The 17,435-nt window shown below is 48.1% G+C and overlaps 1 protein-coding gene across 1 annotated transcript in view; it reads left to right on the plus strand.

Moving 5' to 3' along the window:
• Positions 1 to 17,435, plus strand: part of LOC139377404 (dynein, axonemal, heavy polypeptide 9 like) — a 63,457-nt gene that overhangs the window by 26,368 nt on the left and 19,654 nt on the right. Inside the window, exons 48-61 of the mRNA XM_071120433.1 lie at positions 3 to 140; positions 272 to 373; positions 482 to 643; positions 2,260 to 2,453; positions 2,680 to 2,842; positions 3,015 to 3,138; positions 10,210 to 10,352; positions 10,605 to 10,766; positions 10,873 to 10,932; positions 11,079 to 11,252; positions 11,442 to 11,588; positions 11,756 to 11,869; positions 14,460 to 14,603; positions 14,791 to 14,973. Coding sequence (XP_070976534.1) covers positions 3 to 140; positions 272 to 373; positions 482 to 643; positions 2,260 to 2,453; positions 2,680 to 2,842; positions 3,015 to 3,138; positions 10,210 to 10,352; positions 10,605 to 10,766; positions 10,873 to 10,932; positions 11,079 to 11,252; positions 11,442 to 11,588; positions 11,756 to 11,869; positions 14,460 to 14,603; positions 14,791 to 14,973 — 2,010 coding nt within the window. The remainder of the gene's footprint in view (positions 1 to 2; positions 141 to 271; positions 374 to 481; positions 644 to 2,259; positions 2,454 to 2,679; positions 2,843 to 3,014; positions 3,139 to 10,209; positions 10,353 to 10,604; positions 10,767 to 10,872; positions 10,933 to 11,078; positions 11,253 to 11,441; positions 11,589 to 11,755; positions 11,870 to 14,459; positions 14,604 to 14,790; positions 14,974 to 17,435) is intronic.

Genomic DNA, 17,435 nt, shown 5'->3' on the forward strand with positions numbered 1-17,435 from the left:
AGAGGCATTTCTCAGTGTTTGCGGTTCATTTCCCTAGCGCTGAGGCGCTAGCCACCATCTTCACTAGCATCCTGTCAGCCCATTTCCTCCAGGGGGGCTTCAGCTATGGCGTCTCGCGCTCGGTAGGAACACTAATACAGGTATGCGTCAGTCTGTCTGTCTATCTGATTATCTGTCTGCCAAGTCTGTCTGTGTCTCTTTCAGTCTGTCTGTCTGTCAATCAATCTACTTTCCTCCTCCCTCCATCCATTTAGTCTTTCTCCTCCTGCAGGCAGCCATCTGTCTCCATCAGAAGGTCAGTCAGAACTTCCTCCCCACAGCCATACGCTTTCACTATATCTTCAACCTGAGGGACCTCTCCAACATCTTCCAGGTAGCACACACACACATTGAAAAAACATCATCGTCATCATCAATCTTCATCAATGTGCATTCATGCCTCTCTATCTCGCTCTTTATCTACGTCTCCCTCTCTGTGTAGGGTATTCTGTTTGCCCTGCCAGATTGTGTGCGTTACCCCATAGACCTTGTCCATCTGTGGCTCCATGAGTCGTCCCGGGTTTACTCTGACAAACTGATGGAGGAGAAGGATGTGGAACTCTTCAACAAGATTCTACTGGACACTGGCAAGAGATACTTTGAGGTGAGAGACATGTGGCAGCCATCTGATGGGGTTGTTACAAACAAGACTGCTTGACGTACGACTTGCTACTCTCTTTACTTCATTCACTCATATTTACATATTGTGTCTCTCTGAAATTGCTTATAGTAAAGTGATCCATATGGCCTTTACACATCCAGTGCATTCGGGAAGTATTCAGACCCCTTCACTTTTTCCACATTTTGTCACGTTACAGCCCTTTTCTAAAATAGTTTAACCTCGTAATGACTAAGTACTGAGTAAAGGGTCTGAATACGTACGTAAATGTGATATTTCAGTTAAATGTTTTATACATTTGCAAAAAAATCATAAAAAACTTTTTTTTTGCATTGTCATTATCAGTGGCGATTTTAGCATGTAAATCTTGGTGGAGCAAAAAAAGTGGGATGCATGCCAGCAAAGTCACTACACAATATATGAATTAAAACGGTGACAAACTGTGCCCACAAACTGTTCGGGCCTACATAAAGATGTCCCCGACAGCAGAGTCCCAACAGCAGTCCCAAAACCTTACCACTGCTACACCTGACAGCGAAACAGTTCATTCAGCCTCATTTACTGCCTTTAAAAAAACATAGCTGATATGGATGGCTTGCTTAAACAAACGTGGTTTCTACTGACAATTGAGATGTGCAAGCTATCAAATCAAATCAAATTTTATTTGTCACATACACATGGTTAGCAGATGTTAATGCGAGTGTAGTGAAATGCTTGTGCTTCTAGTTCCGACAATGCAGTAATAACCAACGAGTAATCTAACTAACAATTCCAAAACTACTACCTTATACACACACACAAGTGTAAAGGGATAAAGAATATGTACATAAAGATATATGAATGAGTGATGGTACAGAACGGCATAGGCAAGATGCAGTAGATGGTATCGAGTACAGTATATACATATGAGATGAGTATGTAAACAAAGTGGCATAGTTTAAAGTGGCTAGTGATACATGTATTACATAAAGATGCAGTAGATGATATAGAGTACAGTATATACGTAGACATATGAGATGAATAATGTAGGGTATGTAAACATTATATTAAGTAGCATTGTTTAAAGTGGCTAGTGATATATTTTACATCAAATCCCATTATTAAACAGCCACCACTCAATGTTAGTGGTGGCTGTTTAACAGTCTGATGGCCTTGAGATAGAAGCTGTTTTTCAGTCTCTCGGTTCCAGCTTTGATGCACCTGTACTGACCTCGCCTTCTGGATGATAGCGGGGTGAACAGGCAGTGGCTCGGGTGGTTGTTGTCCTTGATGATCTTTATGGCCTTCCTGTGACATCGGGTGGTGTAGGTGTCCTGGGGCTCTGCCCAAACTTCCCTGAATGGCAGGTCGCTGCTGGTCATTATGGGGTATTGTGTGTAGATTGATGAGGAGGGGAAACGATTTAATCCATTTTAGAATAAGGCTATAATGTAACAAAATGTGGAAAAGGTCAAGGGGTCTGAATACTTCCCGAATGCACTGTACACTTACTGTAAGTGATCTACTGTTCTGTTCAAGTTCTCCCTCTGGCTTTCTCTTTTTTCCTGCTCTCTCGCTCTCTCGCTCTCGCTCTCTCCCTCCTCTCCCCCCTCTCTGTGCAGGGTATAGATGAGTCTAGTTTCATCCACCAGCCCCTGGTGTACTGTCACTTTGCCCATGGGGTGGGGGAGCCCAGGTACCACCAGGCATCAGACTGGGAAAAGCTCCAGAAAACCCTGACTGATGCTCTGGAACACTACAACGAGCTGCATGCTGTCATGAACCTGGTGCTCTTTGAGGAGGCAATGCAGCATGTGTGAGAGTCACACACACACACTGCCCTGTCTGTCACAATCTCCACTCGCTCAGCCAATCACTAACCTCACTCTGCTCGGTGCGCCACTCACACACACACACACACACACACACACACACTTACTTTGCTTATTTTCCTGCTGTAGACTGCAGGGTAATGCACATACGATCTCTCATCACACTGAAATAAGCACACACTCACACCAAGTTGATATGTCTGTGTCCAGGTGTCGTATCAGTCGTATCCTGGAGGCCCCCCATGGTAATGCTCTGCTGGTGGGGGTGGGAGGCAGTGGGAAGCAGAGTCTGTGTCGCCTCGCTGCCTTCCTCAGTACCCTGGAGGTGTTCCAGATTACACTGAGGAAGGGCTACGGGATACATGACCTACGGGTACGGACTATCAACCAAATAATGGCTAAATACAACAGAATTTCTGGAAGGTTGAAAGCAAGAGCTCTAGATATCTAGATCCTGCTCATCTACACAAATCCCCCCCTTCCCTCATCTCTCTCACCCCCCCTCCCCCCCCCCCCTCCCTCTCTCCCTCGCTCTCTCTCTGTAGAGTGATATAGCAGCGCTGTACATCAAGGTGGGGGTGAAGAATATTGGGACAGTCTTCCTCCACACAGATGCCCAGATCCCAGACGAACGCTTCCTGGTCCTCATCAACGACATGCTGGCGTCAGGTACGCACCAACACCACATCTCAACCATTCAAAGACATGCCGGCATCTAACCTGGACTCAGGGGTAGACGTAACATAGTAAATGTAAATCCGGGACACAAAAATGATGACATGTTACCTTCCGTATGGTATGTATTCATTTCTGGATGTCCGTCATCCATTTAGTGTGATATGTAACGAATTGCAAACGTGCAATATTTAATTTATTTGTAAAATGCACGATATGTTCTGAATTCCATTTTGCTGTGTCTAATGTTAGCTATGTGGCTAGGCTCCTAACGTTAGCTAAGTGGCTCGGTGGCTAAGTTTAGCTAGGCTAGGGGTTAAAAGTTAAGGCCAGGGTTAAGGTTAGGTTGAAGGTAAGGGGAAGGGTAGCTACCATGCCAAGTAGTTGCAAAGTAGCTAAAAAGTAGTATGTAGTTGCAAAGTAACTAAAAAGTAGTAAGTAGTTGCTAATTAGCTAAAAGGAAGCCCGTGATGAGATTAGAACTCGCAACCTTTGGGTTGCTAGACATTCGCGTTATACGCAAACACATCCACCCCGACCAACCACCCTACTGTTTTTTGGCCTTAAATAACCTTCTGTCTTTTGTAACCACACCAAACGTAACATAACGTATCGTACTAATTTCAGTGTCCCGGATTTACGTTTACTATGTTATGTCTAATCTATAAGACCAGAATGAGGCATCAGGTACGCACCTACACCACACCACACCTCAACCATCAACGACATGCTGGCATCAGGTACGCACCAACACCACACCTCAACCATCAACAACATGCTGGCATCAGGTACGCACCAACACCACACCTCAACCATCAACAACATGCTGGCATCAGGTACGCACCAACACCACACCTCAACTCAACAACATGCTGGCATCAAACACGCACTAACAGCACACCTTAACCATCAACAACATGCTGGCATCAGGTACGCACCTACACCACACCACACTTCAACTATCAACAACATGCTGGCATCAGGTACGCACCAACACCACACCTCAACCATCAACGACATGCTGGCATCAGGTACGCACCTACACCACACCACACCACACCTCAACTATCAACAACATGCTGGCATCAGGTACGCACCAACACCACACCTCAACTCAACAACATGCTGGCATCAAACACGCACTAACAGCACATCTTAACCATCAACAACATGCTGGCATCAGGTACGCACCTACACCACACCACACCTCAACTATCAACAACATGCTGGCATCAGGTACGCACCTACACCACACCTCAACCATCAACGACATGCTGGCATCAGGTACGCACCAACACCACACCACACCTCAATCATCAACAACATGCTGGCAACAGGTACGCACCAACACCAACACCACACCTCAACCATCAACGACATGCTGGCAACAGGTACGCACCAACACCACACCTCAACCATCAACGACATGCTGGCATCAGGTACGCACCTACACCACACCACACCACACCTCAACCATCAATGACATGCTGGCATCAGATACGCACCAACACCACACCTCAACCATCAACGAAATGCTGGCATCAGGTACGCACCAGCACCACACCTCAATCATCAATGAAGTGCTGGCATCAGGTACGCACCGACACCAACACCGCAACTCAACCATCAACGACATGCTGGCATCAGGTACGCACCAACACCACACCTCAACTATCAATGACATGCTGGCATCAGGTACGCACCAGCACCAACACCACACCTCAACTATCAACGACATGCTGGCATCAGGTACGCACCAGCACCAACACCACACCTCAACCATTAACGACATGCTGGCATCAGGTACGCACCAACACCACACCTCAACTATCAATGACATGCTGGCATCAGGTACGCACCAGTACCAACACCACACCTCAACTATCAACGACATGCTGGCATCAGGTACGTACCAGCACCAACACCACACCTCAACTATCAACGACATGCTGGCATCAGGTACGCACCAGCACCAACACCACACCTCAACTATCAACGACATGCTGGCATCATGTACGCACCAACACCGCACCTCAACCATCAACGACATGCTGGCATCAGGTACGCACCAACACCAACACCACACCTCAACTATCAACGACATGCTGGCATCAGGTACGCACCAACACCAACACAGCAACTCAACCATCAACGACATGCTGCCATCAGGTACGCACCAACACCGCACCTCAACTATCAACGACATGCTGGCATCAGGTACGCACCAGCACCAACACCTCAACTATCAACGACATGCTGGCATCAGGTACGCACCAACACCACACCTCAACCATCAAGACATGCTGGCATCAGGTACGCACCAACACCACACCTCAACTATCAACGACATGCTGGCATCAGGTAGGCACCAACACCAACACCACACCTCAACTATCAACGATATGCTGGCATCAGGTATGCACCAACACCAACACCACACCTCAACCATCAACAACATGCTGCCATCAGGTACGCACCAACACCGCACCTCAACCATCAACGACATGCTGGCATCAGGTACGCACCAACACCACACCTCAACTATCAACGACATGCTGGCATCAGGTACGCACCAACACCAACACCACACCTCAACTATCAACGACATGCTGGCATCAGGTACGCACCAACACCAACACCGCACCTCAAACATCAACGACATGCTGGCATCAGGTACGCACCAACACCAACACCGCACCTCAACCATCAATGACATGCTGGCATCAGGTACACACCAACACCGCACCTCAACCATCAATGACATATTTGTATCAGGTACGCACCAACACCAACACCACACCTCAACCATCAACAACATGCTGCCATCAGGTACGCACCAACACCGCACCTCAACCATCAACGACATGCTGGCATCAGGTACGCACCAACACCACACCTCAACTATCAACGACATGCTGGCATCAGGTACGCACCAACACCAACACCACACCTCAACTATCAACGACATGCTGGCATCAGGTACGCACCAACACCAACACCGCACCTCAAACATCAACGACATGCTGGCATCAGGTACGCACCAACACCAACACCGCACCTCAACCATCAATGACATGCTGGCATCAGGTACACACCAACACCGCACCTCAACCATCAATGACATATTGGTATCAGGTACGCACCAACACCAACACCGCACCTCAATTATCAACGACATGCTGGCATCAGGTATGCACCAACACCAACACCGCAACTCAACCATCAACGACATGCTGGCATCAGGTACGCACCAGCACCAACACCTCAACTATCAACGACATGCTGGCATCAGGTACGCACCAACACCACACCTCAACCATCAACGACATGCTGGCATCAGGTACGCACCAACACCAACACCACACCTCAACCATCAACGACATGCTGGCATCAGGTACGCACCAACACCACACCTCAACTATCAACGACATGCTGGCATCAGGTATGCACCAACACCAACACCAAACCTCAACTATCAACGACATGCTGGCATCAGGTACGCACCAACACCAACACCACACCTCAACTATCAACGACATGCTGGCATCAGGTACGCACCAACACCAACACCACACCTCAACTATCAACGACATGCTGGCATCAGGTACGCACCAACACCAACACCACACCTCAACTATCAACGACATGCTGGCATCAGGTACGCACCAACACCAACACCACACCTCAACCATCAACAACATGCTGCCATCAGGTACGCACCAACACCGCACCTCAACCATCAACGACATGCTGGCATCAGGTACGCACCAACACCACACCTCAACTATCAACGACATGCTGGCATCAGGTACGCACCAACACCAACACCACACCTCAACTATCAACGACATGCTGGCATCAGGTACGCACCAGCACCAACACCAACACCGCACCTCAACCATCAACGACATGCTGGCATCAGGTACGCACCAACACCACACCTCAACTATCAACGACATGCTGGCATCAGGTACGCACCAACACCAACACCACACCTCAACTATCAACGACATGCTGGCATCAGGTACGCACCAGCACCAACACCAACACCGCACCTCAACCATCAATGACATGTTGGCATCAGGTATGCACCAACACCAACACCAAACCTCAACTATCAACGACATGCTGGCATCAGGTACGCACCAACACCAACACCACACCTCAACCATCAACGACATGCTGGCATCAGGTACACACCAACACCAACACCACACCTCAACTATCAACGACATGCTGGCATCAGGTACGCACCAACACCAACACCACACCTCAACTATCAACAACATGCTGGCATCAGGTACGCACCAACACCAACACCACACCTCAACTATCAACGACATGCTGGCATCAGGTACGCACCAACACCAACACCACACCTCAACTATCAACGACATGCTGGCATCAGGTACGCACCAACACCAACACCACACCTCAACCATCAACAACATGCTGCCATCAGGTACGCACCAACACCGCACCTCAACCATCAACGACATGCTGGCATCAGGTACGCACCAACACCACACCTCAACTATCAACGACATGCTGGCATCAGGTACGCACCAACACCAACACCACACCTCAACTATCAACGACATGCTGGCATCAGGTACACACCAACACCGCACCTCAACCATCAACGACATGCTGGCATCAGGTACGAACCAAAACCAACACCGCACCTCAACCATCAATGACATGCTGGCATCAGGTACGCACCAACACCGCACCTCAACCATCAATGACATGCTGGCATCAGGTACGCACCAACACCAACACCACACCTGAACTATCAACGACATGCTGGCATCAGGTAAACACCAACACCGCACCTCAACCATCAACGACATGCTGGCATCAGGTACGCACCAGCACCAACACCAACACCACACCTCAACTATCAACGACATGCTGGCATCAGGTACGCACCAACACCACACCTCAACTATCAACGACATGCTGGCATCAGGTACGCACCAACACCACACCTCAACTATCAACGACATGCTGGCATCAGGTACGCACCTACACCACACCTCAACTATCAATGACATGCTGGCATCAGGTACGCACCAGCACCAACACCACACCTCAACTATCAACGACATGCTGGCATCAGGTACGCACCAACACCACACCTCAACCATCAAGACATGCTGGCATCAGGTACGCACCAACACCGCACCTCAACCATCAACGACATGCTGGCATCAGGTACGCACCAACACCACACCTCAACTATCAACGACATGCTGGCATCAGGTACGTACCAGCACCAACACCACACCTCAACCATCAACAACATGCTGCCATCAGGTACGCACCAACACCGCACCTCAACTATTAACGACATGCTGGCATCAGGTACGCACCAACACCACACCTCAACTATCAACGACATGCTGGCATCAGGTACGCACCAACACCAACACCACACCTCAACTATCAACGACATGCTGGCATCAGGTACGCACCAACACCAACACCACACCTGAACTATCAACGACATGCTGGCATCAGGTACGCACCAACACCAACACCTGAACTATCAACGACATGCTGGCATCAGGTACGCACCAACACCAACACCACACCTCAACCATCAACAACATGCTGCCATCAGGTACACACCAACACCACACCTGAACTATCAACGACATGCTGGCATCAGGTACGCACCAACACCAACACCTGAACTATCAACGACATGCTGGCATCAGGTACGCACCAACACCAACACCACACCTCAACCATCAACAACATGCTGGCATCAGGTACGCACCAACACCAACACCTGAACTATCAACGACATGCTGGCATCAGGTACGCACCAACACCAACACCACACCTCAACTATCAACGACATGTTGGCATCAGGTACGCACCAACACCAACACCACACCTGAACTATCAACGACATGCTGGCATCAGGTACGCACCAACACCAACACCACACCTCAACCATCAACAACATGCTGCCATCAGGTACACACCAACACCGCACCTCAACCATCAACGACATGCTGGCATCAGGTACGCACCAACACCACACCTCAACTATCAACGACATGCTGGCATCAGGTACGCACCAGCACCAACACCACACCTCAACTATCAACGACATGCTGGCATCATGTACGCACCAACACCGCACCTCAACCATCAACGACATGCTGGCATCAGGTACGCACCAACACCAACACCACACCTCAACTATCAACGACATGCTGGCATCAGGTACGCACCAACACCAACACAGCAACTCAACCATCAACGACATGCTGGCATCAGGTACGCACCAACACCGCACCTCAACTATCAACGACATGCTGGCATCAGGTACGCACCAGCACCAACACCTCAACTATCAACGACATGCTGGCATCAGGTACGCACCAACACCACACCTCAACCATCAAGACATGCTGGCATCAGTACGCACCAACACCACACCTCAACTATCAACGACATGCTGGCATCAGGTACGCACCAACACCAACACCACACCTCAACTATCAACGACATGCTGGCATCAGGTATGCACCAACACCAACACCACACCTCAACCATCAACAACATGCTGCCATCAGGTACGCACCAACACCGCACCTCAACCATCAACGACATGCTGGCATCAGGTACGCACCAACACCACACCTCAACTATCAACGACATGCTGGCATCAGGTACGCACCAACACCAACACCACACCTCAACTATCAACGACATGCTGGCATCAGGTACGCACCAACACCAACACCGCACCTCAAACATCAACGACATGCTGGCATCAGGTACGCACCAACACCAACACCGCACCTCAACCAGTACGCACCAGCACCAACACCAACACCGCACCTCAACCATCAACGACATGCTGTAAGGAAATAGTGGACATGACCAACACCAACACCACACCTCAACTATCAACGACATGCTGGCATCAGGTACGCACCAACACCAACACCGCACCTCAACCATCAACGACATGCGGGTCATCATGCTAGTGTGTTAGTATGCTAGTGTGTGTGTTAGTATGCTAGTGTGTGCCCTATCTCCTAGGGGACATCCCAGACCTGTTCAGTGAGGAGGAAGTGGATATGATCGTGACGTCCATCCGTATGGAGCTAAGAGGACTGGGCCTGATTGACAACAGAGACAACTGCTGGGCCTTCTTCATCGAGAGGATACGGAGGCAGCTCAAGGTCTGTCTACTGGGCTCAATGAGATCAATCAATTAAAGTCCGCTCTATAACAGGAAATGTAATAGGTGGAAGGTGGAAACTGTGTGCTACGTTTACAACAAAGTATGCGCAATTTATTTCCTGAAGAGGGAAATGTCAACAGTGACAAATAGTTGATTTGTCTCTCTCCTCTTTTCCCTCTCCCGTCTCTCTCCTCTTTTCCCTCTCCCGTCTCCCCCCTCCCCTGTTCTTCTTCCCTCCATCTCGCTACAGGTGGTCCTGTGTTTTTCCCCGGTAGGGTTCACCCTGCGTACCCGTGCTCGTAAGTTCCCGGCCCTGGTCAACTGTACGGCCATAGACTGGTTCCACTCCTGGCCTCAGCTGGCCCTTCAGTCTGTCAGCACCACCTTCATAGAGAAGATACCGGATCTGGAGGTTAACACCAGTCCGACGACACATCACAATCACATAGACGGTGGATGATATATATGGAGAACAGTCATTTGTTTGCATATCCATGTTTTCTCTCTAACCTCTCTAGCCGGATGTCCGTGCGTCCATCAGTGAGTTTATCTCCTACGCCCACACCAGTGTTAACGAGGTGAGAGGCTGAGAAATAATTTAACTTTACAACATAAAGGACTTCATTTCAGTGACAGTTGAGTGGGTCGTCATAGTTATATAAATCAAGTGACAGATCATTTGAACATAATATTGAAAGTACTTTATTGTCTAAATGTGTTCCAGGTGAGTGTGAAGTACCAGCAGAATGAGAAGCACTTCAACTACACCACTCCCAAGAGCTTCCTAGAGTTTATGAAGCTGTACGGTAACCTACTGGGGACAAAACGTAGAGAGCTCACTCAGAAGATGGAGAGACTGGAGAACGGCTTGCAGAAACTACAGACCACGGCCTCACAGGTCAGTCAGACTCATAGTCCGTCCCCCCCCCCCCCCCCCACACACACACACACACACACAGGAACACACTTCGCCTCTTCCCTCTCTCCCTCTCTCTCTCTCTCTCTCTCTCTCTCTCTCTCTCTCTCTCTCTCTCTCTGAGCCATCTCTCTACCGACCCTCCATCCATATCTACTTCGCCCTTCTCAGGTGGAGGATCTTAAGGCTAAGTTAGCAGTCCAGGAAGTAGAGCTGTGGCAGAGGAACACAGACACAGAGGCTCTCATCTCTAAGATCGGCCAGCAGACAGACAAACTCAACCAGGAGAGGACTGTGGCAGACGCGGAGGAACAGAGGGTAAGAGTGAGCACGTGAGCCTTGATCAGTTTCAAGGAATCCTCAAAAAATCGAAATGGTGTTGGTAGTAATTATTAGGTAATTACCATTTTGTTGTGCCATTTCTAAGTTGAAATGTGCAATGTATAAGTGTTTAGTGTGTGGTGCTGTGTGTTGTTGTCCTTTAGGTAGGAACCATCCAGGCTGAGGTGACCACACAGCAACAGCAGAGTGAAGAGGACCTGGCGAAGGCTGAACCTGCCTTACAGGCAGCTGACGCAGCCCTCAACACACTCAACAGGGTAACACACAGCTCTACAGGCAGCTGACACAGCCCTCAACACACTCAACAGGGTAACACACAGCTCTACAGGCAGCTGACGCAGCCCTCAACTCACTCAACAGGGTAACACACAGCTCTACAGGCAGCTGACGCAGCCCTCAACACACTCAACAGGGTAACACACAGCTCTACAGGCAGCTGACACAGCCCTCAACACATTCAACAGGGTAACACACAGCTCTACAGGCAGCTGACGCAGCCCTCAACACACTCAACAGGGTAACACACAGCTCTACAGGCAGCTGACGCAGCCCTCAACACACTCAACAGGGTAACACACAGCTCTACAGGCAGCTGACGCAGCCATCAACACACTCAACAGGGTAACACACAGCTCTACATGCAGCTGACACAGCCCTCAACACACTCAACAGGGTAACACACAGCTCTACAGGCAGCTGACGCAGCCCTCAACACACTCAACAGGGTAACACACAGCTCTACAGGCAGCTGACGCAGCCCTCAACACACTCAACAGGGTAACACACAGCTCTACAGGCAGCTGACGCAGCCCTCAACAAACTCAACAGGGTAACACATAGCTCTACAGGCAGCTGACGCAGCCCTCAACACACTCAACAGGGTAACACACAGCTCTACAGGCAGCTGACGCAGCCCTCAACACACTCAACAGGGTAACACACATGTCTACATGCAGCTGACACAGCCCTCAACACACTCAACAGGGTAACACACAGCTCTACAGGCAGCTGACGCAGCCCTCAACACACTCAACAGGGTAACACACAGCTCTACAGGCAGCTGACGCAGCCCTCAACAAACTCAACAGGGTAACACATAGCTCTACAGGCAGCTGACGCAGCCCTCAACACACTCAACAGGGTAACACACAGCTCTACAGGCAGCTGACGCAGCCCTCAACACACTCAACAGGGTAACACACAGCTCTACAGGCAGCTGACACAGCCCTCAACACACGCAACAGGGTAACACACAGCTCTACAGGCAGCTGACGCAGCCCTCAACACACTCAACAGGGTAACACACAGCTCTACAGGCAGCTGACGCAGCCCTCAACACACTCAACAGGGTAACACACAGCCTTACAGGCAGCTGATGCAGCCCTCAACACACTCAACAGGGTAACACACAGCTCTATAGGCAGCTGACGCAGCCCTCAACACACTCAACAGGGTAACACACAGCTCTACAGGCAGCTGACGTAGCACTCAACACACTCAACAGGGTAACACACAGCTCTACAGGCAGCTGACGCAGCCCTCAACACACTCAACAGGGTAACACACAGCTCTACATGCAGCTAACGCAGCCCTCAACACACTCAACAAGGTAACACACAGCTCTACAGGCAGCTAACGCAGCCCTCAACACACTCAACAGGGTAACACACAGCTCTACAGGCAGCTGACGTAGCACTCAACACACTCAACAGGGTAACACACAGCTCTACAGGCAGCTGACGCAGCCCTCAACACACTCAACAGGGTAACACACAGCTCTACAGGCAGCTAACGCAGCCCTCAACACACTCAACAGGGTAACACACAGCTCTACAGGCAGCTAACGCAGCCCTCAACACACTCAACACACTGTTTGAAAAGACTGCCTGAAATGTCAGCCCGTTGTGTTGGAAGGGAGTATTGGCCTGCCTGGTGACATCACCAGGTAACTGAGTTAATAGACCAATAAGAAAGAGAATTCCAAACCTCTCTTCCAATAGCGGCTCATTTTCATTTTTCCCCTCCCCAGTTAGACCACTCCCTGACAGTCCTAGCAAAATTCTTATTGAGAAATTGCTCTTTGCTAATAAGCAATTTTTTTTACCATTTTAATTTAAAACAATAGCAATAAGGTACATAATTGCTACCCGTTAAAAAACTAAAAGCCGGCCTCCCGGGTGGCGCAGTGGTTAAGGGCGCTGTACTGCAGCGCCAGCTGTCCCTGGGTTCGCGCCCAGGCTCTGTCGTAACCGGCCACGACCGGGAGGTTCGTGGGGCGACTCACAATTGGCCTAGCGTCGTCCGGGTCAGTGACTCCTGTGGCGGGCCGGGCGCAGTGCGCGCTAACCAAGGTTGCCCGACACATTGGTGCGGCTGGCTTCCGGGTTGGATGCGCGCTGTGTTGCAGTGCGGCTGGTTGGGTTGTGTATCGGAGGATGCCTGACTTTCAACCTTTGTCTCTCCCGAGCCCGTACGGGAGTTGTAGCGATGAGACAAGATAGTAGCTACTACAACAATTGGATACCATGAAATTGGGGAGAAAAAGGGGTAAAAAAAATAATAAAATAAATAAAAAATAAACTAAAATCCTCAAGACGAAGGCCCTGAGGCCAATACGTAAAGCTTAAGATACTAGCAAGAGCAGTTTGCAGGTTTCTTCTTTTTTTCTCATGTTATTCAATTGTTACCATGCACCTGCAACAAAGATAGCTCAGATGTGCGAGTGCCTTTTGAATTTGACTTAATTGCTACCCATAAATGATTTGATATGGAGATATATTGGACCTTTAATACAGGATGTTTTTTTTTATATCATGCGATTCCTAATAATGTGTGTCCTCCCACTAGCTGAACCTGACAGAGTTGAAGACGTTCCCTAACCCCCCAGCCATAGTGACTAACGTGTCTGCTGCTGTCATGGTGCTACTGGCTCCTCATGGTAAATTACCCAAAGACCGCAGCTGGAAGGCAGCCAAAGTAGTCATGAGCAAGGTCAGTCTTGGTGTGTCTTGTCTTGTCTTGTCTGTGTGACCATGTGTGTAAGGAGCATATATCCCATAGGTGACAGTTTGTCTCTCTGGCCGTCCGTGTATCTGTTTCACTTTGTGTTAACGGCAGTGTTTCAGAGTGTTTCAGAGTGTTTCAGAGTGTGCACGCCCATGTGTGTGTCTATGCCCAGGTGGATGACTTCCTACAGGCGTTGGTGAACTTTGACAAGGAACACATCCCGGAATCGACAGTGAGGTGCGTGAGAGATGAGTACCTCAGTGACCCAGAGTTTAACCCTGAGTTTGTCAGACTCAAATCATCCGCCGCCGCCGGTCTCTGTGCCTGGGTCCTCAACATCATACGCTTCCACGAGGTACACTCCACACACACTAATACACAATACTGTATACACCCCACACACACTAATACACAATAATGTATACACCCCACACAGTAATACACAATACTGTATACACCCCACACACACTAATACACAATACTGTATACACCCCACACACACTAATACACAATACTGTATACACCCCACACACTAATACACAATGCTGTATACACTCCACACACACTAATACACAATACTGTATACACCCCACACAGTAATACACACTACTGTATACACCCCACACAGTAATACACAATGCTGAATACACCCCACACACTAATACACAATACTGTATACACCCCACACACTAATACACAATACTGTATACACCCCACACAGTAATACACACTACTGTATACACCCCACACAGTAATACACAATACTGTATACACCCCACACAGTAATACACAATACTGTATACACCCCACACAGTAATACACAATACTGTATACACCCCACACAGTAATACACAATACTGTATACACCCCACACAGTAATACACAATACTGTATACACCCCACACAGTAATACACAATGCTGAATACACCCCACACAGTAATACACAATGCTGTATACACTCCCCACACACTAATACACAATACTGTATACACCCCACACAGTAATACACAATGCTGTATACACCCCACACAGTAATACACAATACTGTATACACCCCACACAGTAATACACAATACTGTATACACCCCACACAGTAATACACAATGCTGAATACACCCCACACAGTAATACACAATGCTGTATACACTCCCCACACACTAATACACAATGCTGTATACACCCCACACAGTAATACACAATGCTGTATACACCCCACACAGTAATACACAATACTGTATACACCCCACACAGTAATACACAATACTGTATACACCACACACAGTAATGCACAATACTGTATACACCCCACACAGTAATACACAATGCTGAATACACCCCACACAGTAATACACAATGCTGTATACTATCCACACACACTAATACACAATGCTGTATACACCCCACACACTAATACACAATACTGTATACACTCCACACACTAATACACAATACTGTATACACTCCACACACACTAATACACAATACTGTATACACCCCACACACTAATACACAATACTGTATACACTCCACACACACTAATACACAATACTGTATACACCCCACACACACTAATACACAATGCTGTATACACTCCACACACACTAATACACAATGCTATATAAACCCTACACACACAAAATACTCAATACTGTATACACCCCACACACACTAATACACAATGGTGTATACACCCCACACACACGAAATACACAATACTGTATACACCCTACACACACTAATACACAATACTGTATACACCCCACACACACTAATACACAATGTTGTATACACCCCACACACACTAATACACAATACTGTATACACCCCACACACTAATACACAATGCTGTATACACTCCACACACACTAATACACAATGCTGTGTACACTCCACACTCCACACACACTAATACACAATACTGTATACACCCTACACACACTAATACACAATACTGTATACACCCTACACACACTAATACACCATACTTTATACACCCTACACACACTAATACACCATACTGTATACACCACACATACTCTAATACACCATACTCTGTATAGATGCACACACACAAACTGAACACGAACATTTGAAGTCAGAAGTTTACATACACCTTAGCCAAATAAATTTAAAATCAGTTTTTCACAATTCCTGACATTTAATCCTAGTAAAAATTCCCTATCTTAGGTCAGTTAGGATCACCACTTTATTTTAAGAATGTGAAATAATAGTAGAGAGAATAATAGTAGAATAATAGTAGAGAGAATGATTTATTTCAGCTTTTACTTCTTTCATCACATTCCCAGTGGGTCAGAAGTTTACATACACTCAATTAATATTTGGTAGCATTGCCTTTAAATTGTTTAACTTGGGTCAAACGTTTTGGGTAGCCTTCCACAAGCTGGAATGTTCTATAGGATTGAGGTCAGGGCTTTGTGATGGGCCAATACCTTGATTTTGTTGTCCTTAAATCATTTTGCCACAACTTTGGAAGTATGTAGTAGCTTGGGGTCATTGTCCATTTGGAAGACCCATTTGCGACCAAGCTTTGACTTCCTGACTGATGTCTTGAGATGTTGATTCAATATATCCACATCATTTTCTTTCCTCATGGTGCCATCTATTTTGTGAAGTGCACCAGTCCCTCCTGCAGCAAAACACGCCCACAACATGATGCGGCCACCCCAGTGCTTCACGGTTGGGATGGTGTTCTTCGGCTTGCAAGCCTCCCCCTTTTTCCTCCAAACATAACGATGGTCATTATGACCAAACAGTTCTATTTTTGTTTCATCAGACAAGTGGACATTTCTCCAAAA

Source organism: Oncorhynchus clarkii, chromosome 20, assembly GCF_045791955.1.
Source record: "Oncorhynchus clarkii lewisi isolate Uvic-CL-2024 chromosome 20, UVic_Ocla_1.0, whole genome shotgun sequence".
In the NCBI taxonomy this organism is placed as follows: Eukaryota; Metazoa; Chordata; class Actinopteri; order Salmoniformes; family Salmonidae; genus Oncorhynchus; species Oncorhynchus clarkii.